General features: G+C 40.6%; 1 protein-coding gene and 1 long non-coding RNA gene across 7 annotated transcripts in view; one reads left to right on the top strand and one right to left on the bottom strand.

Annotated features, from left to right (window-relative positions):
• MYPN (myopalladin) overlaps window positions 1-12,188 on the top strand; it is a 52,489-nt gene extending 40,301 nt beyond the window's left edge. For all 6 annotated transcript variants that reach the window (XM_083614422.1, XM_083614417.1, XM_083614418.1 and 3 more), the window contains 8 exons: window positions 1,539-1,760; window positions 2,170-2,319; window positions 2,530-2,612; window positions 2,758-2,884; window positions 3,612-3,819; window positions 4,791-4,956; window positions 5,702-5,835; window positions 6,689-12,188. In XM_083614422.1, coding sequence (XP_083470548.1) covers window positions 1,539-1,760; window positions 2,170-2,319; window positions 2,530-2,612; window positions 2,758-2,884; window positions 3,612-3,819; window positions 4,791-4,956; window positions 5,702-5,835; window positions 6,689-6,858 — 1,260 coding nt within the window. In that variant the 3' untranslated portion in view covers window positions 6,859-12,188. The remainder of the gene's footprint in view (window positions 1-1,538; window positions 1,761-2,169; window positions 2,320-2,529; window positions 2,613-2,757; window positions 2,885-3,611; window positions 3,820-4,790; window positions 4,957-5,701; window positions 5,836-6,688) is intronic.
• Window positions 12,189-14,305: 2,117 nt separating this feature from the next.
• LOC310762884 lies at window positions 14,306-21,919 on the bottom strand. Its single transcript, XR_014548279.1, has 2 exons — window positions 21,593-21,919; window positions 14,306-17,158 (listed from the first exon to the last, which is right to left on the bottom strand). It is a non-coding gene; the product is annotated as an uncharacterized lncRNA (long non-coding RNA).
• Window positions 21,920-24,036: the final 2,117 nt, after the last annotated feature.

Below are 24,036 nucleotides of genomic sequence, written 5' to 3'. Positions count from 1 at the left end.
TAACACTTTGTAGTTTAGCCAGGTGACATCAGGAGCAAGACTCAGGATAACTCAGGGTGCCTCCAAATGAAATGCTTATTGAGCATTTATCCTATTTTGCCTGAAGCTTACATGGATATTAATAATAATAATAATAATAATAATAAATTTTATTTATATCCCGCCCTCCCCAGCCGAAGCTGGGCTCAGGGCGGCTAACAACAATAAAACAATACAAAAGTACAACACAAACAACACTCTAAAATCATTCATTATAAAATTAATTAAATTCAAGCCACTGGCCACTATTGGGCCAGAGCTCCGCGAAGATTGCCGAGGGAGGGAGTCAGGCTGTGCCCTGGCCAAAGGCCTGGCGGAACAGCTCTGTCTTGCAGGCCCTGCGGAAAGATGTCAAGTCCTGCAGGGCCCTAGTCTCTTGTGACAGAGTGTTCCACCAGGTCGGAGCCACAGCCGAAAAAGCCCTGGCTCTTGTTGAGGCCAGCCTAACTTCTCTGTGGCCTGGGACCTTCAAGATATTTTTATTTGAAGACCGTAAGTTTCTCTGTGGGGCATACCAGGAGAGGCGGTCCCGTAGGTACGAGGGTCCAAGGCCGTATAGGGCTTTAAAGGTTAAAACCAGCACCTTAAACCTGATCCTGTACTCCACCGGGAGCCAGTGCAGTTGATATAGCACCGGATGAATGTGATCTCGCAGCGAAGACCCCGTAAGGAGTCTCGCTGCAGCATTCTGCACCCGCTGGAGTTTCTGGGTCAGTCTTAAGGGCAGCCCCACGTAGAGCGAGTTACAATAATCCAGTCTGGAGGTGACCGTCGCGTGGATCACAGTGGCTAGGTCAGGGCGAGAGAGGTAAGGAGCCAACTGCTTAGCTTGGCGGAGATGGAAAAATGCCGCCTTTGTTATAGCTGCAATCTGCGCCTCCATGGAAAGGGAGGTGTCGAAGATTACACCCAAACTCTTAACGGACGGTGCTGGCACTAACTGCGCCCCCGCAAGAGATGGGCGCTATGTCCAGTCTGTTCGGTTTTTGTACTGATTTGCTTATGGGGTGTTTATATATTTTCTGTTAATCGCTTGCTCATTCTACACTTTTCAGTGCATTTTCCTGTCACTTTTCTATCTGCAAAATGTCTGGGAGGGTTATAAGTAGATTTGTTGTGTTAGGGCAACAGAACGTTTGTAATCCACTTTAATTGCAAAAACCTAAATTTCTAGTACACACTTGAAGTCTCACACAAAATAGTGATGGTCTGAAGGCATTGTCAGTTCGTTCTGGGGAGAGCAAGGGAAGGAAGCTGGAATGGAATGGAGAAATCCAAAACCCATTTGATCTCACCCATGGTAAAATCAGAGGTTGAAGTAATGTTTCAATGCTCAGGTTTTATTTGGAAAGGTCCTACTGCTTGGTTCTGGGGATAGCCAGTCTCTATGAAGATGGAGGAAACAACACTGAAGTATCTGCTGTGAACTGTGATTTCAGCAATATATTGGAGTACAAATTTTGTAACTAATTATGTCCCTCCACTGGGTTATATTGCAGGAATATAAAATTTCCAGCTTTGAGCAGAGGTTGATGAACGAAATAGAGTTTCGCCTTGAACGTACCCCAGTGGATGAATCAGATGATGAAGTTGAGCATGACGAGATCCCTACGGGCAAGTGCATTGCCCCAATCTTCGACAAGAGACTCAAGCATTTCCGTGTCTTGGAAGGGTATCCTGCTACCTTCACTTGCAAAATTGTTGGAATTCCTATACCTAAGGTAGGTGGTGCACAAAAATCCAACAGAAGGGAAGACCATGCTGGAGATGTGTTTTAAATGTATAGTGTATGTGAAGGCAAGTACAATGACTTGTGATCACCAAGTAAATTGATTTGAATGTGGTGGTGAAGGGCTTCTTGGTGAACTGTTCAATCTGAAGTAGCCCATGAGAAGAAATGAATCATTCTCTATTCAGTTGGATTTGCTTTTTGGCAAGTATGTATAGGATTGTAGCTGTAGCAACTATCAGAGACAGATTTAGGGGAGCACAACCAGTTCAGCTGCACTGGGGGTAGAGCCTCGGGGGCACCGCAGCAATGGTGTAGAATGTAGTCTGGTTGAGTTCAGTGAGACTTACTCTCACAGGTAAGTGTGCAGCCTAAGTCTCCTTTCTTTACAATCATGACAGGTATATTGGTTTAAGGATGGCAAGCAGATTTCAAAGAAAGATGGACATTTCAAGATGATCAGGGAGGGTGATGGGACATGCTCATTGCATATTGAAGAGACCACGAACGATGATGATGGGAACTATACATTCATGGCTGCAAATCCACAGGTAAGGGTTTACTTCCCTTTAAAAATGTATTGCACCCCTTCCCCCAAGCTTTAGACTTGTGTACAAAGCTGCATAGCTTTGGAAAGTCCAATTGACTAGTACCACTGTTATATCATAACCGTACATTGGTCTTAAACACCACAACAACAGCAATGAGGAAGGAGACAATTTAATGAATCATGTTACTTCTCTCCTATATCGTTCTGACAGGGGAGAATCAGCTGTTCTGGTCACTTACTGGTTCAAACTCCTCCAATGCGTGGTAGATTAACAACAGCAATCCAGTCACACAGGTAAAAACAACCAACAACACCTGATCCTTGGTGTGTAGATGTGTAGATGTGTGTAGATGTGGTGTGTAGAAAAAGTTCATCTTTTTCTAAGATGGCAGCCCTGCCTCCCAAGCTCATCCCATGTTTACAGGTTTTTGCATTGCAGGGGAAGATCCCGTATACCAGAAGGAGATAAGGAACCTGTCCAGGAGCGATTTTTCCGGCCTTATTTTCTGCAGGCACCTGGGGACATGGTAGCTCACGAAGGACGGCTTTGTAGACTGGATTGCAAGGTTGGCTGGCTTTTTTTGTTTGCCCTGTTGCGTTAGCATTTGATCATCTCTTCAGAGAAAATCAGTGCAGGCTGGGTTCAGGCTGATCACCACAAAGAAATGACAACAACAAAACTCCATAACTATCAGTATGTAACTTTAAAACATTTGGCTTTTGTGGAAACTTTCAACCCAGAGAAAATCACAAGCCTGGAGGAGAGCAGAGGTACTTAAAGCCACCAACTCTCTTCTTGCCCCTGTCACAGCCATACAACCCAAATGTGTAACTGAAAGTAGAAATGAACAAAATGCACTCTTCGAACGAATAAAAGGCAACATAAGCAAATGGATCATAAAATATATATTTTTGACATGGTCTCCTGCTCAGTTCAGGCATAACAGAATTTGTTGCCTTCTGTTCCTCTTTAACATTGTACTTCAGCGGGGGTAGGGGCCCTCTTCCGGCCCTGCACCACGTCCTGCATTAAAGCTTGTAACTTACAAAGATGGCATGAATTTCCCCACAGTTTCCTCTTGAAAATCTTTGGAGCACCAAGGAGCAAAACAGAAATGGAACACAAAGTGATGGATGTTTTAATCTCACTCTGGACCTAATCTGTTTTACTTAAAGGCATGGATGGGGAAATTTAACAACAACAACAACAACAACAACAACAACAACAACAACAACAACAACAATAATGTCACTGTTGGTTTTTGTTTGCTTCCTTTTTCATTTGTCTATTAGGTGAGTGGGTTACCACCTCCTGACCTGATGTGGCTTCTGAATGGCAAGCCAGTTTTACCAGACACCACTCATAAGATGCTGGTCAGAGAGACAGGAGTGCACTCTCTGCTTATTGATCCGCTTACGCAAAATGATGCTGGAATTTACACTTGCATTGCCACTAACAAAACAGGACAAAATTCATTCAGCCTGGAGCTTAGTGTTGTAGGTAAGGCTGTTTTTTGATGTTTAATGCAGAGGCTACATCATGCATTGCAGTGTCATGGTTCCGTTGGCCAAAACAGAGGCAAATGAAAATCCTCATTATTTGAATTTATTGTGTCTCTTGATACTAAGGGAACTTGCCCCATTTCATACCTGAAGGATGGAACCAACCTTTGTCATGCAGAATATTGCTGGAATTACATGAGAGTAAGAAGCGCCTTGCTAGGGCACTTACACAAGGAGACCTATTTTAAAAGGCCTTCCCCCATCAGTGGACCTTTAAGGAGAAGGCAGCCAAATCCCCTTCCCTTCAAGCTCCTATGCCATGGCCGCTCTTACTGGACCCTGACATCACACAAATCCAGGATTGTGATGTGGCACTACAGGTGCTCCTGTAGGGGGGTTGTGTGACAACAGCATTATATTTATTTGTATAGTGGAAGAAAGACAGAATGCATGTTTGTTTTTTGAAAAGCAAATCAATCAATAGTGGACTACTGTCAATGATTCCTTTCCTCCAGAGGAAGTGCCTTTTTTTGAAGGAAGGGAACTTTAATATGTAATCCGGTATAGTGATATGAACATGGCAGGAGGAAAACAGGGCTGAAAATGATCAAGCTTCTATCTGCCAATTCCAGCAATTTCCATTAAGTAAATTGTGTCTTTGTTGTAGGAAGGTTTGTACTCATGCCCTCTCCCTGCCAACAGACATACACAAACAGATACATACACATATTTTGGGGACTTCCAGAAACTATACTGTTGTGAATTGTATTGTTTCCGATGGTGGGCTGCAATTTGCCAAATAAGCCTGGAGAATCACATGAGTAATTTTGTAGCGTTATACATTTTGTTTGCAGGTCTGAATGTTAACATTAAATTAAAATGTGGTCCAGTGGGGCTGAGGGCAGGGTGAGGGGTGAGAGAGAAACCAGATAGGAGAATCACACAAGCCTTTGGTTCCATCTTTTCCAGAAAAAGAAGTTAAGAAAGCTCCAGTGATTCTTGAGAAATTACAGAACTGTGGAGTACCAGAAGGACATCCAGTCCGGCTAGAATGCAGAGTGATTGGAATGCCACCCCCAGTCTTTTATTGGAAGAAAGACAATGACACCATTCCTCCCCATAGAGAGCGGATGAGGTAGCTTTAAATATTTAAAAAATGGGATAATACCTGACATTCTACAAGTGGGGAGGCATTTCCTTGCCCAGGAAAGTTAATATTATCCTGCATAAGGCCTAAGAAACAGCAAGGACTAAGTTCCAAACATGAAGTCCATATTACCCATGAAGTCTATTTTAGCCACTATAAGGGCTGGAGCATGTATGGCTCTGTTTTTACAGGTTTTGTGTAAGAAGACTGCCCTATTAAAGAGAGGGATCCTGCAGCAGAAGTCTTTATGCCTGTAAATTGCTGCGTAAGCATGCACTGAACAACCACAATTGGCCATGGCTGCATGTACTTTGTATGTATTATGTATGTTTGCAAGTAAACAAGCATATAAACACAGAAAATGTTTGTAAGAAAAGTTATCGTTCCATAGTGTTGTTCCATACAAGAGGAGCAATGCAACATGTCATTTCCAGGACACCTAGTCTAGTCTAAGAATTTAGGTGCACTGGGAAAATTTTCTTTCTCGTGGTTACTACTGTTGTACCTGGGAGAGAGAGACAGATGTGAACATTGAAAGGAAATTGCTCAGTACTGCCTGGCAGCAGCTTTCTAGGGTTTCAGACAGAAGTCTTTCCCAACCTTACCTGGAGATGCTGGGTACTAAGCCAGGCCTTACCCAAAATATTTGTGTAGTTTCCTTTCCTTGTATGGTTATAACAGCCCCAGTTATATCAGCAAATAACACAAGAACCCTTGGTATTTTTGTTTTCAGTATGCATCAAGATGCTACAGGGTATGTTTGCCTTCTGATTCAGCCCGCTAAGAAAGTGGATGCTGGCTGGTACACTTTGTCTGCAAAAAACGAGGCTGGTATCGTCTCTTGCACTGCTAGACTTGACATATACGGTAAGTGGGTGTAGTTTAAGTATGGGATGCAGAACCTGTGGCCATCTGGGTGTTGTGGGACTCAACTCCCATCAGGCCCAGCCAGCAGGGTCAATGCTTAGGGATGATGGGAGTTTGTAGCCGACCAATATCAGGATGGGGGCTCAGCTTCCTCAGCCCTGATTTCAGTAATAAAATAATTGAACTGATGTACTTCACCAATACCAATTCCATGCTGGTAGCTTGTCGTCTTTTCTCATCTTATTCCTCTGTTGGGATATTCTTTTGAATTTAGCATTGTCCTTTTAATTTAGAGATCTTTTGCTTGGTTGACATAATAAAGGGAGATAAGTTTGCTCAGGGCTATGCTGTTTCAGCTGAACTGAGACTCTTGAGATTCCAGGTAGAATATATGGATGAGCTTTGAACAGAGGGTGACTAGCAAAGACAGCAACTTAGATAATGGCGAGGCAGTTAGAAGTAGCTTGGTCCGAGTTGGATACCGAAGAGTCAGGAAGACAGAATACAAACAAATAGAATGTATTTGGTGGGATTAAGGAAGGGAAGGGACTGGCTCTGGGTGGAGTAGAAAGTAAGTTATTATCTGCTTTCGCCACATCCATTTTTGTGCCTCTGCCGTGCCCATTTTACCCTTGGCCACAAAAGGCATTAGCCATCCCTGTACTAGGGAGTTCTCTAATTTGAGTAGCTTGGGAACAGTTGACAACTGGAAACATCATGTTCCCACTAGTTCTTAGGTTTCAACTTGTGTGTTTGTAGGGGTAGACATTCAGTGTCTTTATGTATGATTGAAGAGAGAAGTTTGAGATTTGTGTACGGTGTTTATGATTTTTGTTGTTGCTTTTGGCTCCAGCCCAGTGGCATCAACAGATCCCTCAGCCAATAAAGATTCGCCCTGGTGGCACCCGATATGCAAATCTCTCGGGGCAAGGACTTGACATTTTTTCTGCTTTCTCGACTGTTGAGAATCCAGTGCGGTTTTCGTCACCATCCCAGCCTGTGGTAGAAAGTGAAGAACTTTAAAAACCTCCGATTCCAATCTTACCTGCAAAAAAACAACCACCACCCCGTAACTAGAACTGTGAAAAAGAATGGAAGGTACAAGCCAGGAGGCTCAAGGTTTACAAGCAACTTGTATTTGTTGAGTAACTGTAGGGTTGCTGCAATTCCTGTGAGTAACATACTGTACAAGATCTTAGTTCAGCATTGTACTGTGGGGTCACTGTAGCATTAAATGCACTGCGGCAAGTTCAGTGCTCTGTTCTTTTACCCCTCCCAAGTATTATGAGGGGAGGCAGCTGAGTTTTAAGCTGTTAAAAGAAAAAGCTCTGCCCACTTTTTTCTGCTTGAATTAAAAAACAAACTACTGTACCTTAAACGCATAATGGTAAAGGTTTTGGACATCCAGCTGAACACGACCAGGAGAAGTATTGACATTGTGAGAATTCTGAAAGAGGGTAAGCTGCATGACTTTGAATATAATACTTAAAAGGTGGCTGACAGTCACAAAGCACAAGTCAAATGTCAGCAAAAAAATTGAAATGAATCATGAAAGATCTGTTCAGGAGGAGTACACAATTACATCAATAAGAGATCTGGTGAATGCAGATAGGCATAGCATTTCAAAAAGGAACTGCTAAATACCGCAGAACATTTTAAAAAATGTTGTGGGCTTATGTTCCATGAATTTATGTACTCATGGTGTATCAAATCCTAATGGAAAAACACCATGCATATAGTTTGGATGTTAACATGTGCAATTAAACAGCTTATATCCTACAAAACACACATTATATAGACACCACAGCTACCATTGCTATGTGCATTTTGAAGTGTGCTTACTAGTTCTTTTCTCATTTTAGGAATTCCCTAATTTGAAACAAAAATAAATAGCATACAGGTTATTTTTGTTTCATTGTGATATGAATTCCTTTCTCAGCCGGAGGTTTGGATAGTTGTGTGTGTACAGTGGAAGGATGCCATCCAAATACTTTGCAAATGGACCTATAACTACCCGACATTTTCAGATGGACATAACTGAGTTCCACCTCACCATCCTACTTCCTTCCCCGCCCCTCCACTTTGGACACACACTGATGAGAAAATACTTATACAGATATTCTGTACTAAACAAACTATAGCCCATTCCAATCAAATAAATTTGTTTCATTTTGGGTACTAGTAGAGCTCCCAGTTTTCAAAGAGGTAATTATGCATCTGATTCTAGAGCAAAACTTTAGCATTTTTGGTAAAATATCCCACCTGCACCCAGAAAAAACAATTGTTATTTGCATGTGGCAGAATGAACACACACAAAAGCTATTTATGAGAGAGAGGTATTTACTATTAACCAGTTTAACTGCATTTCTGTTTTATTCAGTATTCTAAACAAAATCTCAAAGCTAGGGATATGTGTTAGCATTTTCTTAATGTTTAAGCTATTGCTCAGGTGTGTGATTCCAATTTTATTGCTAAGGGATTATTCTGTTGCCATCAGGTCTGCCAAAGACCCCCATAAAGCACAAAAATAAGATTGCTATAGGTATTAATAGTAGAGAATAGCCACTTGGCTGTATAATCTCCCTACATGTTGAACCCTTCCAAGAAATAGAATTAAATTCTAATCCAAACCAAGAGCCTGAGAATTTTCTATTACTGCACTAGTGATAAGCACCCGCACCCACCATACACACATGACCTGAGATCACTAGCTTTTTTCACTGAAGAATCATCAAGCTCATGGAAGTCTGCCAGAGATTCAATATTTACAAATATAGACAGGAGAAGGAAGATATGCTAAGACTTTTTAACATGAGCAAGTTTTAAAGGATTGATACAAATGAAAGGCAGGTGACTTAGTTTGGTATGATGTTCCTGATGGCTGTTGATAGAGTAAAACAGAATATGAAACTGAATTCAATCATTGCTAGTTAGCTCAAGGTCTGATTCTGATGTCAGTAAGACAGAGTACAAAAAGAAGGAAATGTCATTTGAGACCATATCCTCTGCTTTCTCATAAACAAGCAGGCCCTACCAATAAGCAAAGTAGGGAACTGCTTCAGGCCACAAATGCTGGGTGCCAGTGGCAGCAGTGCTTTAGCTGTTCCTCTTAAGTCTCCTCCCCACCACCAGCCATTATCTTTGTGAAGGACAGAGCTTTATGGCTTATCTTGGACCTCAGGCAGCACAATGTCCTGGGTTGCCTGGTAATGCTCTCTAAATTAGGCCAGAAACTGGACTATTCTAATGCACTAATATCATGAGATCAAGTGCTTTTAAATGGGTGTGCTACCTTCTACAAAGAGCAGAACTTGGTGGGCGGAACTTGTCCCCAAAATATATTCTAAACTTTGATAAATTAAAATCATACTCAGAATGTGTACATGAAATTAAGGATTACTTTTAACTGCCCACATAGAGAAAGATGGAGTCCATCTTCTTAAGTGTTGAATACAAATAATATCATTGTGTCATTTTTGCTATGAACACTTTTGTAGACAAAGGTGCAATAAATAGGGGATTGCTGTTTCAAGAACAAAGGAATACTATGATTTATGTTAACAGCAGAGAAGTCTCTTAGGCAGTGCTTTTTTCTGGGGGGGGGGAGGGTGCTGGTATTGCGTACCCTTGAGTACCCCCAGTTTCCCCCAGGAAAAAACACTACTCTCAGGACACATAAATGTTACAGCAAATGTCCAAAGTTTGGTTAAAGTTTAGAGGTATTCAGCTACTGTGTTCCATCAGTGCAAGAATTTCTACTTGTGTGGCAGGACTTTCTGCCCTCTCCCTTCCCTTAGATTTAGGAGTTAGACGGGGTTCCATTGTGCAAGCAGAAATCCCTGCACTGATGGAGCATTCACTTAACGCTATGTTGAATTCCACCCTTTCTATTCATGTGTAAATGCTCCAGACAATAGCTGTGCCCAACCTGAAAAGTCAGGTGCAGCCAACTCCCAATTTACACAGGGGTTACGTTCTAAGCAGTGCAATTTTTCTAGAAAAAGAGGTGCCAGAACTCACCATTAACGCCTCCCTTGTTCTCTTATAATGGCAATGGTGCCCACCTGAGGTGCTGGAACTGTGTTCCAGCTGAAAATAAACCCTGGTTCTGAGGTACTGCAAGCGTCGCTGAAATTGTGTATATTTGAAATACCATTGGAAAAGCCTGCAAACACCATCTAAACCACTGGAAATGCTTGAACAACTCTTTAAAAAACAGCAACACTTACGAGACACCAAATTCCACCACAATCACTCCCTTCAAACCTCCTTTCTCAAACTCCAACTCTTCACCGGCATCAGCTGTTGGTATAAGGGCTCCTGGGATTCCTAGGTGCTGTTTTCATGCCTTTTGCCTTTTCTGGGCTCTTTAAGGGCCGTTTTTGCCATTTTGAAAGTCACTTCCAGGTTCAGCACGATGTGTGCATGTATAGTTGTGCATCAGTTTGATGTATGTAAACTGGGAGTTGCCTGTATACACCAGTGAATGTTAAAAATTACCTATACGTGATTGGCAGCATTCATTGGTTGTGTATATCTGAAAAACGCAAGGCATATAAATATTTCTGGAAATTAAAGACATTACTTAGAATTGTCAGTGTTCATGTGTGAATGTCAACATTCAGTGAATTTTGTTACAACTGATTTAATTATAGTTTATTTCAATGGATTTTAGTCATGACTGACAGTTGTTGATCCCCCACCTAAACCTCCCAGACTAGTAGCCGTGTCAGGTATGTTGCAGCAAAAACAACCAAGGGTCTTGTGGCACCTTAAAGACTAAAAATATTTGTATTGTGGCATAATCTTCCATTGTCTACAGTCAACCACGGCAGATGCATGAAGCTTTATCTTGAGATATATATACACACGCACACACACACACACCTGGGGGGGATTGCAAGGAGTGAGGTCAGAGGAAAATGAAATGCATAAAGAACAGAGACGGCGATAATTTACAAAACAGTTGTTGATAAGATAGGCACCCTGGAATTAGGTCAGCTAATTAACACATGAAATGTGATAATAGTAATAAATACCTTTGTCCCATTTCAAGTTGCAGTTGATAGCACTGAAGCTGTACTTTAATTTTAATTCAGTGGTTTCACATTGCAGTCTCCCTGTGAAGCTCTTTTCTTAAACAACAGCCATATTAAGGGCAGTTTTACAATATTTTATACAACAACTTTTGATTCTGTGATATCAGTTGTGTGGATAACATATGAAAAGATAGTTGCAATCACTTATATAGCCAAAATGCAGTACAGATGCTCTGCCAGAGTTTTCTTCTTCTGCAATATTGTTTGAGCTCTTTTTCCCCTTCGTTTCATTGAACAGAAGCCAAACTGCCTTTGCACTATGAACAAATTATTTTGGCTTATGCAACAAAAGATGTACCTGCAAAAGGACAGAATTTTCATAACAACAAAATAAACATTATCTTTTAAGTACTCACTCAGGACTTAACAACCCTAAAATGAGCAGGGGGTTTTTAATTGAGCTTTTCAAAATTCATATATTTATAAATGTATTTTGTTCCTTTCTGAGCTTGGCTAAGACAATACAAACTTTGCAAAGCCGAAAAGACATCCCCACAATCAGCACATAGTGTATGAGAACACTATTAAGCCAGAAAGCTGCTTCCTGTCCTTTGAGACTATTTAAAATATAGCTGCTCAAATCTCTGTGTGAGTTCCAGCAGAGAGCAGCATCAAAAGCACAACATTGAGGGTGTGCTGCAGAAATGTTAATAATGAAGGCTTTGAAGATTCACCAACTCAAATATTTAGTATTGGGAAACAAACAACCCTGTGTGGTTCTCATATGTAGGCAAAACATGAACATACCTAGCAGCATTGATATCCTCATATTTTAGAATGACTGAAAATACTTTTTTAAAATTATGTCAGCTGACCAATGTCTGCTTCAAAATATGTTGGAAACTTGCTTTGAGTCAGAGAAATGTGATGTGTAATACAAATTGTGGATTTTCTTTTTAATAAGCTGCACCAGAAGGATTTAAACACAGTTCTCTGAGAAGTGTTCTCATACCCTCTGTAAACTGTAACTGAGTTAATATGACAAGGAAAATCTAACAAAACTTTATAGCTGTTAAATTAAATACTGCACAAGCCGGTGGCCTTATAGTCTACCAATTTGGAGTTGTTACATTTCCATTAAAATGGGTTTTTATCTTCATAATATGTGAAGGTGCATACCTTCACTAGGGGAAAAAAGGGGGGGAATAAATGTTGCAATTTTAAATAATATTTTAAATGCATATAAAAGGAAATGTCAGAATGTTCAGCAAATGTATTTTCCCTCCTCCATTAAATAAATGCTTCAGAGTTGCATTGTGTGAGTATCTCTTTGACTGGCATGTGACTTGAAATTCCATATGAACAATCCAGGTAAGATTTGACACAAAACATTTTTTTCCTCACTGAGCAAGCGAGGTCCATGCAAGAACCAGATGAATATGTTTGGATCAGTACCCAATTCCATTGCTGTATCAGCAACGACAAGTACTGTAGAGATCAGATGCACATCTGAATGAGAGGCATTCCAGTAGGCTGATTCGGATCCCATTGTTCGTCTTGCTGTGTGTCACTCAGAAAAGGGGGTTGTACTGAATGCCAGAAAAAGGGCACTTGATCATCTTTGCCGGCTGCTTAACTTAATCAGTTAATGCCTAATGTGTTTCTCCCCCTCCCCCTCAACAATATACAATATACAAGTTGATAAAGAGCAGCAAAACATATCAGGATTTATATTTTAAATTACCACTGCACCTTGGCTTTGCCCGCTGCATTCATATTGTAGCATGTGACAAAATCTATCAATGCTTTTCTGTAAAATCCTGGTGCCAGTAAGCAAATATTAGCTACACTTTTAGCAGCAGCATTCAGGTCTTGTGAACAACAGCAATTAAACGATCTTTTAAATAGCTACAAGTCTTCACATGGGGAAAGATTAAAGTTTTGGGATTCCTCCCCCACTCAAAGTGCTGAAGGCATGTCACCCATGGTGTGCATTTCTCCCACTCATTAGAAGCATCTCTACCAGAGATCATTTTGGGTATCATTTTGCTTAATGGACAGACCAAAGTCCTGGGAAAGGGGAGGAAGGCTATAGAGGGGGTGTTTTCTGGCCACCCATTCTGAGTAATGGATGCCATTATGTGGCTCTATGCATACCAAACAACATCAACAGGGCACAAGCCGTAGAGGACGCAAACTATTTGCAATTGGTGACAATAATGGAGAAACGTTTTCAACTGGTAGCAGGCAAACCATACCTAAGTATATTCAAAAGGCTAGTGAGGGATTACATTTTTAGAAGAGCTTTAGTATTTCACTAATAAGCTATTCTTTATTGCAGTAGTATGGCCACATTTAGAGAGATTAAAATCTTCTAGTATTTTTGTAGGCAAAGGCAACTGTGTTAAATCTTGAGTTACATTTTATGTTATGTGCTGACATTTGGGCATGATCCAGCCAAAGTAAAACACTTAATAAAGTTGCACTTAATGCAGGGACCTTTTAAACGTCTTCTCGTTAGAAAGATTACTATCATGTTATCAGAAATGATAAAGGCACCCGATTCCTCCGCCCACCAGAGGAGCAAACAGCTTTTTGTGCGGCAGAAAAGGTTGACGGTTGTAGCCAGCTAAGTTTTACTCAGGGTAGACCCACTGAAATTAATAGACCTAGGGTAGTCATGGCCATTCATTTCAATGTAGAACTAACATTGACCACAACCCTAAATGCCATCAAGGTCTATGCCACTTTCCAGATCAAATCAACAGACTCCTATTAACTGCATATAGGATGTATGCACGCCTGTTTGCTCTGCATAAGAACAAGTATTGGCAGTATATATTTTCCTGTTGTGAACTTGATGGAAAGCAGATACCTGCCCCAAAGGTCTTGATACCCCGCTTTCTCCACACCACTAGATAAACCCCCTGCTTCCGTTACTTCAGTATGTTCAGCCTACTACTAACACCATAAATGACTGGACTATATTTCAAAAAAATTCAGAATATTGGTCATGATATATAATATTGGCATATCACATCCCACTGACAAGCACTGATGGAAAGAATTTCCCTGCTGGCTCAATGCTAAAGTACAAGGTAAGGCACAAGGCTGTTCATTCTGAGTGTGTGAAAGATTTTCCACAGGCTCGCTCTTTTGCTGCTTGCTCAATTCAAACTCAATACATGCCTGGCTATAACAGTGGTATAATACAGCATATTAGAAAATGAAACCAGTTCAAAGGTTGCTTATAATGAGATGTGTTGATGTGTCCCCGATCCTAAGGCATGAGAAATAAAACCAGCCTTATGTTGAACATTTGCTGTTGTTACATTAACTACAAATTCCAAAAGTAGTAGCCACAGCAGCACCTTTACTGGGTACATATAACTCCCACTATAGGAACCTACTTCTTTTAAAATGTAATAACATTTTGTATGAGAGAAAACCATGTTTATTTGTAGTTTAGTTTACAAAATTTCCTATGGCTTCAAGGAAACAGAACAATGTAAAAAAATACAGAATCAGCATAACCTACCAACTCTAAAGTCTCTATTTTCATGCAATTATTTTATCATAATGTCATTATCACATGAACTAATCTGATTTTACAGTCAGCACAGAGGAACATCTAAGCATTCCATAAACACTATTTGAAACTAGCTCTATTTCGAGCATACGCCAGAGAAGTGGTAAGTTGTAGATGAGTTAAACCTACACAATTTGGTCTCAAAGAACCTGTTATGGCAAACTTACAAAGTTTAAGTTACTTCTCTGAGGACTAAACAGTATAATTTCTGTTTTCTATTTTAAGATACACAATTAAATCAGGAAACAAAAATGCATCCTCAAAGTAGGAATTAAATGAAGCATCGGAAAATGTTCCAAATCAATTTGTTCCAGGGAGCTCAGTGCGTTGCAGGCAAAGAACAAGGCTACAACCACCAAAGATTACCTTATGCAGCTGTTTTAAGTTCCTGTTCTCAAATACTTTTACACAAAAGACCAAGCGGGCCTTTGCAAGTCCACAGTGATTTCTTAATTGCCCATTTAGTAGTGATCTGGCTGGAAACTGAAAAGTCTCTGCGCATAAGGGTCTGTTTCAGCTGCCACCTTCTGCCCTGTGTAAGCGTGGCAACTCTCCTGGTGGAAATGCTCACAGTGAAAGTTAATCCAGCCTTTCTCTGCACTGTATCTCTCGGCTTCAGCGAGGATCCTCGTCAGGGCCATAATGTAACTCAGGGCCATCTGAAGCGTCTCGTATTTGGACAGCTTTTTGTCTTGCCCCCACTGGGGGACCACTTTGCGTAGGCGGTCGAAGGCAGTGTTGAGCCCTTGCATTCTTCTCCTTTCCCTGGCGTTGGCAGCCAGCCTGCGCTTGGCAGTGCTCTCCACGCGCTCAGAGCCACACTTTGCTGCACAGACTGTTCCGTTTCGGCACTGGAGGTCCGTTTCCAAGCTAGCATCCATGCTGCTATTCAGTTTGCAGGGTTTCATGTGGGATGCTTTCGCAAATAAACAAATGAATGAACTGCAGCCAATGAATGCGTTGGTAGACAGAAAGCTTTTGCTACGATTCTCCTTTTTCGTTCTCGTTTTAAAAAGAAAAAGAAAAAAAAACCAGCTTCACCTGGAGTTCAAGAAGATGGACTTTTTTGGAAAAGCAACATCTCCCCACACTTGCAAAACAATACTGAGGCTTAAAATTGTTCCTTCACCCCTCAGATTAAAGACTGAAATCAGGAATGCACATGGCAATTAATTGGATGTTTTTATTTGTCTTCATTTCATTCTGTTTGATAATGACAGGGGAACAAATGGCACTGCTGCTCTCAAAAGTTCAGGTTTCAAATGGACCCAAAAAAGGAGGAAGAGTCCTTTTAATCCAAAAAAAAGTTTCAATGGACAGGACAAAAAATAAAAATTATTCCAATTGACTGTACAGTAACAGTGGGCAGAGAGGAATAAAGTCTTCGTAATTCTTCTTCAAGTGATGCTGTCTTACGCGGATGCTAAGACAGAGAGAGAAACGCTCTTGTTTCCTCCTCGGTTCCTAGTGTTGGTCAGTGAGCCTAAATTACAAGCAAGGGAAGTCTTTATAGAGGCACTGGCAAAAGCTGAACAGGTGGCAGCAGGTGGGTGGGCGGCCCTGTATTTCCATCCCAGCACCTTCCCACCCTGGGAACGACACAAAAAAACCTCCTCCAACAAAATCCTGACATTGCAGGCTTCATCTGTTGAAAAGTCTCCCAAAGCCATGTCTGTCCAGCACTAACAACTTGCCATCTGGACTAGTGTCTGGCTGGCCCCACAAGAATCACAACAGCTAAGCAAAAGGTCTTTTCAATGAATAACCTTCTGCAGCTCAGCAAAAACCTTTCCTGACACATCACAGCATTGAGTCTGAATTTGCTTGAAAGTGCTTGGTTGGGAGAAGAAGCTGCTGCTAATAAGGATATCTAAGCCCAAGAGGAAGAGAATTTGCAAACAGCTTTAAAGGAACACACAAACCTAACTGCAAAGTGAAGCATGTTGGGCATATGGCAGAGTTAGGGATTTTCCCAATTGCCACAGTGCGAAGTGTAATATTTCATAAAGCACCAATGAACCTCAGTGTGTGTGTAGTTGCTTATATATATTTGAACTGAACTTTAAATATTTATAATATTCAAATTATTTAAAAAATGGATTTAGAAATCCACCTTACAGTTGCCTCAGGATGCATACTACAGATTTCATATAAATATACATTATTGACCTCCAGCAAAAATATATAGAAACATCCTCTTCACATCTATTTCAAACAGCCAGATCAACATCAAGCAAAGTATTGACTAGTGCCTTGTAAGCCTGCTTAATACATAATAAAGAAGTCTGTCAAACAAAAGACTAACGACAAGAAATACTGACAATGAAATTATTGAATTATCGTATGTTCACTTTTTAGGCTACTTATTATACGTATAGAGGTTGAAGAATATTTTTCTAGCTTATTTTAGTTTTACTGTGAGGATGTTTCCTCCCCACGCCTTTCAAATATTTTCTCCTCCAAATGTGCTGTGTGTTACAAAGCAAAGCAACAATGTTTTATATATATTTTCAGACTAATTAAATTGTTACCGAGTATTTATGGACGAGTCATCTTTTCATTCAGACTTGTAACATGGCATTTTGATCTAAAACTGTAGACCAATTGTTCCCACTATGACTCCAAAACATCATGTGGTTGCAAACAGTTGATTAATCCTTCACAGAGGCAATGACAATGAATGAAGTTGAATAATCTGAAAACAATAGGATGCAATTGAGCATTAGTGGACTCCAGCATGACAGATGCTGAACCTAGTCTGTTAGGCACCGTCACTCTGCTCCTAATATTCTGCATCCTAAATGGTGTAGTTAATATGGTCACCCGACCATCCCCATTATTTCATTAGCAAAATGTCTGGTACATTTTCAATTTTTAAAGAACTGTATTATGTTCTCGTTCCAGCAAGATCATTACTTGTTCTTTCAACTGTGCACTGATTGTTTTTCCCTCCATCATTTGCTTTCCTAACAACCATTTGTGATTTAGATATAAACAAATGGAAAATATAATTTAAGATTGTCATGAAGCTGTTCATTTCCACCCCGGAGCATCAGATCTCTACTTAAATTCCAGCAAACATTCAAACTGGATATATGCACAAAATTTTCACAAATAGTTATAGCTGCACAAAGGTTTGTAAACGGAGCAATCACGTTATTACCACATTTGGAACAGAAACTTAAACATGGCCCCTTTCTTATGGCTAATCAAACTGCACTTGAGTCTCATTTACAACCCCGTGGTTTGCTTTATTTGGCTCATCTTTCAAAATCATTTATTTACTCACTGTGGTTTTTGTAAAAGCACATGCTAGGCTACTAGATCAAATCAGTGCTTATTGGAAACAAGAACCACTACTCAAAAATAGGCTGCAAATCTGTTAATAACTGCTTGCTTGCTTGCTTGCTAGCACTTTATCTAGGATCATAATGGTATATGACACTTCATAAACAAAGTTAAGCAAAGAAAGAAAGATAGGTCCTTGTCCCAAGAGTTTGGAGTCAAAATTTCAACAGTGAGGTAAACAACAAAGAGAGCAGGACTAGGGATTGCGAAATGAAAGTTTAACAGAGGGTGGATATAAGCAAATATAGTTTAATCTTACGATTCAGCTACACAGATGCAAATAAATCATTTTAAATGTGTTGTAAAGTGCAATATACAAATATGACACTAGATGGCAACAGTGAACTATGCAAAATTCAATGTGTTTTTAAAAACGTTTTTTTAAAAAAGCATTTTCACAGCATTTTTTATATGTGTGTAGATACCACCTTCCTTAGGAACATAGGAAGCTACTTTATACGGAGTCAGTTGCTTCTGGATCCCCTCTGGGATTAGGGGCCCTGAAACCTAAGCTTCATTAGGTCCATAGTAGAGCTGCCCTTTGGCCTTCCCCTCGTTGTTGGACTCCATCTCCCCCAGACCCAACTAAGCATGGCCAATGACCAGGGATGGTGGGAGTTGTATTCTAGCAACATCTAGAGGGCCACAGGTTCCCCCCACTTGCCTTATATCCAAGATCCAATTTATTATAATAAAACCAGTTCTATGTGCCCAATTAGCAAGGTATAGGGAAGGAGTAGTCTTTTGTACCAGCCTGTTTCCTAGCTTGGCTGTTTGGACAAGAAACAGGGAAGGCACCAAAGATATGCCAGATGTATTATAACCAACTTAACCCAAAGTCTATATAAGTAATAATAATTAATGCAGACTGGCATCCTAAATAGGAATTCCTCTAAGATTTCCACTTACCAAGTGGTAATTCAACAGGATGGGCATGAAATCACATTTTAGCAGGCCAGGTATCTGTAACATCTGTTTTGGAATTGTTTTTAGACTTTTTTTTTAGATTTGTAAATTGTTTTATCATTTGTGCATTTTCTGTCCTGGCAGAGGTGGTTTTAGAGTCACGCGACCAGTTCGGCCGCACTGGGCACCGTGCTGCAGGGGGCACCACAAGAATGCTGTAGAACGGAGTGAGAGAGTCAGGGGGTGCTGAAATTTAAGAGCCCCAAATCCGCCACTGTTCTTGGGCTTCTGTGGGATCTACGGTGGGATATAAATTTATTTAAATGAATAAATAAATCCTGCTATATGGCACGGAGAATTTGACCCTCCACATTCTTAATTGTTGTTGTTTAATTGTGTGCAGTACTAGCATGTGCCACTTCAGTAGGATGTTATAGACTAGCTTATCGAGTGGGTGGATGCTCTCCGTGGTAAATTACCGCTTGGTCAATGGTGTTCTGTATTCACCTAGCTAAGGTTCAGCTTCATTAGGCCCGCGGTATCCAATGTGGTGCCCGCCATATGTTGTTGGACTACAACTCCCATCAGCCCCAGCCAGCGTAGCCAATGACCAAGGATGATGGGAATTGTTTTGGAAGACACCACATTGGCTCACCTTCTCATAAGCAATGTCATAATCCATTGCTTGGTCTGTCAACCATTCAACTGTCAGAGATGCATTGCCATAAGTGTATTGGTGAATGACAGAGGCCTATTATTTTTTAATTCAGGGTTATTTTCTTGTGCAAATGGGCATAAAATTACAACCTACAACCTAGAGTTTCTCATTGATTTCCAATTGGCACAGTACGCCAGATGCTGTTTGGTCTAAGTGCTGCTTTGACCTCCACTAGTGATGCGGACTGCCTTTCTGCTTTCTTGCATAGCCTTTTCTCAGCAGGGAGGCCCCCACCTTTTACTAAAGGCTTATAGGTTATCCATATGTTCCAGTGGAGTAGCGGGCCTGACTGGAATTAAGTTAGAAGTGGCGTCCAGTGTTATGGATGGAGCTGGCCCAGAAGAGATTATAAATGCCCCTGACCTAATTAAATATTTTGCCCCCTGCTGATAAACAAAAGAAAATGAAGGTGAAAAATAATGACGAAACATGCAATTTCTCTAGGATCTTTAAGTAGCTAGACAATGGCAGCTCTAGGGCCGGTAATGCATGCTTTAAAAATCTCTAATGGGGCAAACCAGTGGCACAAATGAGACCTGCTTATTTTGTTAAGTTGTTAGTTCACAATCAACATTCAGAGCAATTCGCAACTGAGAGAGATTCAAGCTACCATTACAAAACTTTAAAATTCCCCTGCCCCAATGACAAATATTCTAAGCTAATTTCTAACCTAAGTTTGGCTACATAATTGTTGGCACTCACTGCCTGAGTTTGCCATTAGAATGAGTTGATGAGTGATGATACTGTCTAGCTGAGTTCCACATACTCCAGAACCAATTGCCCAGTGCACAGTCCTGAGCTTTTGGTAAGAGTTAAAAACAAGCCCAAAATCAAAATCCCTAATTAATTAGTATTCTAGTTAGCAAACATATGAAGATTGCAGGATCCTGGAACAGAATGTTCAATGCTTTCTGAAGTATCGCTTGGTTTAAGATTGATGAAGGGCTGCTGAGGTCAGGTTTGTAAATATAAAACCATCTGCAAACTCTCCTGGGCTGGGACCTGCAGCAGAGTAATTTTAAAAGAGCAGGTGCTCATTCTGAATGTGTTTTTTTTTCTGCTGAAATTGTTACTTTATCAAGGCTGTTTCTAGCTAATTATCAAAGGTATCTTGTGGGTGCTTATCAGTGAGGATTTTAATTATGTCATTTTGTTTTTAAAATGCTAAGTATGTAGAGTCTCTTAAATGGTTTTTTTTTTTAAGTATAGATACTTCAGCAGGAGTTGTAACACAGCTCAAACAGACCCAAAGCTGACATTACACATAAATGCCGGCAAGAAGGGTGTGTGTGTGTGTGTGTGTGTGTGTGTGTGTGTGTGTGTGTGTGTGTTTGCAAGAGGGATTCAAGCACATACCAGAATTTTTGGTTTGTGTGGTTAAAGTGGATTAAAGTTCTCTGCCTCCCTAGTGTGACAAAGCCACTTTTTGCAGTTTGGAAAGTGACAGGAAAATCGTTTTTATATTTTAACTATATGTTGTCCAGAGGCTGCAATATTAGACCAATAAAGCATCAAGGCCTTTCTTAAATAGTTGTCTATGCATGCAAACAACTTTACTTCCTCATTACCTAGTGAGGGAACAATACTAATCACTCAACCTCCACTTATCCCAAAGTGGATTTCTCCCAAAGTAAATTTCCTTCACAGCAAACTGGTCTACAATGAAATTGTTTAACTTTAATATAAATGTATAGTTTTTTTTCCAAATAAAATAAAGATGGATAAGGTGACACCTTTGGAAATTAATGATGGTGTAAAGCATCAGGGTACTCTAGGATTCCTCATAAACTTATCAAAGCAGAGGTCCCCAATGTAGGTTCACCATATTTCGAACAGTGAGAATCCAGACAGAAAAGTTATTGAGCTTTTTTGCCAACCCTAAGATCAGTAATGGTTTGCATATCACATTAAATTATTTGTCTGCTGTCAAAACCTGAGTACATGGTTTGCTTGTCTCTAAACGAACCATGTACAGTAGCTAAGGTCTGTTGCTGGTTTACCACTTGTGATTTGGAAAACACAGCAAGCCAAGGCTTCAAGTTTCCTTTTCCAGGAACAGTATGGACAATAAAAGGGGGGGGGAGCAAAGTGGTGACTTCTAAACAGTGTGCGCTAGCATGCTACTTGTTTGTGCCCGGCCATAGTTAAAGCACTTACTGTAGTTGGTGATGTGTGAACACAGTCTATGCATCTGTGTTGCCTGCCCTATTCCATCAGAGTTTGCCCCAACAAAATGCATTGTTCTTTAACATTCTCACAGCAACAACTGCCTCTTTTTCAAAACTAGGTTCTGGGTGGGTATTTTATACTGCCTGTGGACACTTTTATATACTGCCAATTAGGCAAATAAACGAGAACTAGCTTATATTAATTAAACATATTCCTTTTTCCTTTACCAAAGTTTGCAAGGGCAGTGGTTCTACATCACTGCTTTCATGCTTGTATTTATTTTTTTTAAGTCCTTGGCGATTGGTCCATACAGCAACTGCTGTGGCAAAATGATTTCATTTTTCATTTTATTGACTTCTCTAACATCAAAATGCAACAGCAACCATTTTGCTTCCTTTCTAGCTTTTTTTTTTTTTTGCCTATTTTGGTGTCACCCTTAATTTTCATTTCTTTCTTTTCCCCTGGGAAAATTGTCTTTCTAGCATAAGTTTCCCTGTCATTAGATGGTGAGACAAAGAAATCAGTTCGTTTCTCAACAGTATTTGCCTCAGCTGTCACTAAGCGTCCCTCCTTTTTCTCCGCTACCTCACCCCCTCCCTCCTTTCTGGATGCTCAGTCTAGCAATGACCTCTTGCTGTGTAGAGATCAGTAGTTTCTTCTTCTTGGTTTTTATTTCCAACACTGACAATCACTATTGCAAATTTACTTTCCTTTGGTTGATTTCCCTCTTGACTTTCCTCAGGTCCCTCACACTTTCCTCACGTAGACTGATTATGTAAACAGCTTCATATGGAAAATGTTGGCTTTTTCCTGATTTTGTTTTACATTCTTCCCCAGTGTTCATTTCACTTTTCCGTATCACATTATACTTCGTAAGCCAAAGATGGGCCGCTTAACTCTTTGCCTTCCCATCAATCTTCCTCTGCAGATGCCCTTCAAACCATTTTTGCCTGCTTTTTAGCCAACCATACTTTTAAGCAAATAGTAACTCTGAGGTTATCTGGAAGAGATAACTGGCAGGTGTGGGAAAGGTTAAGAACTCCCTCCTGGCTGTCAATTCTCCCCTATAAATCCCCCCTAAATCGACACATTTTTGTTGCCCAGGCCAATTTGGGCTTGGAAGCATATGTTTGCTGAGGTATAATGTGTAGTCTTATCCTTAAGGCTGTTTGTTTTACTTCTCCATTAGCATTATATTTACTGCTTATCAGGTATTTTGCTATTTCATTCCGTTCTGAACTGTACATTACAACAATCGCAGACAGTAAAGTAACTGTGTTGCATGCTCACAATCACAAACTGTAAATTCCCTCTCCACCCTACCAGTATTCTATTACCTTTATGTAAACTGCACCCAAGCACAGAAAATTTCTCAAAACAGATGACTGAGGCAGGCGTGGCCACAAAGGAGATAAGACGACCGCTTAAACTCTAAGCTCTGCTTCAAGATCCAGAAAAACAGGAAAAGCCCCTGCTGTCTAACCCCCCCCCCAAAAAAAAATCTTGAAGAAAGGAGAGAATGGGTTCAGAAAAGCTGAAAACAAAAGGCCTCCCTCCATTCTGCCTGCCTGAAGACAGAAGGCTCACTTCTCAACAAGGACACTAATCAAGGCCGCAATCAAGATGGCATCACCCTCAATAAAGGCCTCTTCCTCACTGGAGAAAGAAATTTGGTATACCTTAAGAGAATTGGCAGCACAAGAAGCAGCTATGAATGAGCTTCTTAAAAATACTCAGAAAGCACTAATGCTTCCAATGGAAATGAAACTGACAGAACAGAAACTACAGCAACAGAAAAATTAAGCCAAATCCATGACAAAAAGATCAAAGAATTACAAAAAGAAAATGTATTCGCAGCAAGCTTGAAGATGCAGAAAATCAAAATAGGAAAATTAGTTTGTGTTTATGTTGTTTTAAAGAGGGAGTGGAAGAGAGTGATCTGCACAATTTATTGCCTCATGGTTTAAATCACTGCTTTCAGACCTCATAATCTCCACTAATGGTTTTGAGCACCTGGACCCAAACTGAGGGAGGAGCTTCCCTGTCCCGTGTGATATAGTTGTCTGCTTTGCCTATTACAGAAAGGAGCAAGTGTGGAACAAACTGAGGAACCTCATATCCATAACTTATAAAAACAGCCCAGTTATGGTGATGCAGGATCTGGCTTATGAAACACGGGCAGGGGGGAGGGCGGGGAATAAATCTATGTGCTTGTATGATTAAACTGCAAGAAGCTGGGATTAAATATCATTGGGGCTTCCCCTTCCGTCTTATTCTCATGAGAGGATTGACACAGCTCACAGCAACAAATAGACTGGGGAAAACCAGATTGTCCTGAAGTTGAACCCTTGGCCTACCTGGTAGCAAGTCCAAAGTCGGGGGGGGGGGGTCAGACCACACAAGCGAAGTCCAAAGTTCAGGAAACACAGTCC

This window comes from Podarcis filfolensis (genome assembly GCF_964270895.1).
Source record: "Podarcis filfolensis genome assembly, chromosome: 5".
Classification (NCBI taxonomy): domain Eukaryota; kingdom Metazoa; phylum Chordata; class Lepidosauria; order Squamata; family Lacertidae; genus Podarcis; species Podarcis filfolensis.
The sequence above is the reverse complement of the archived record's forward strand: the minus strand, read 5'-3'. Positions and strand labels throughout refer to the sequence as shown.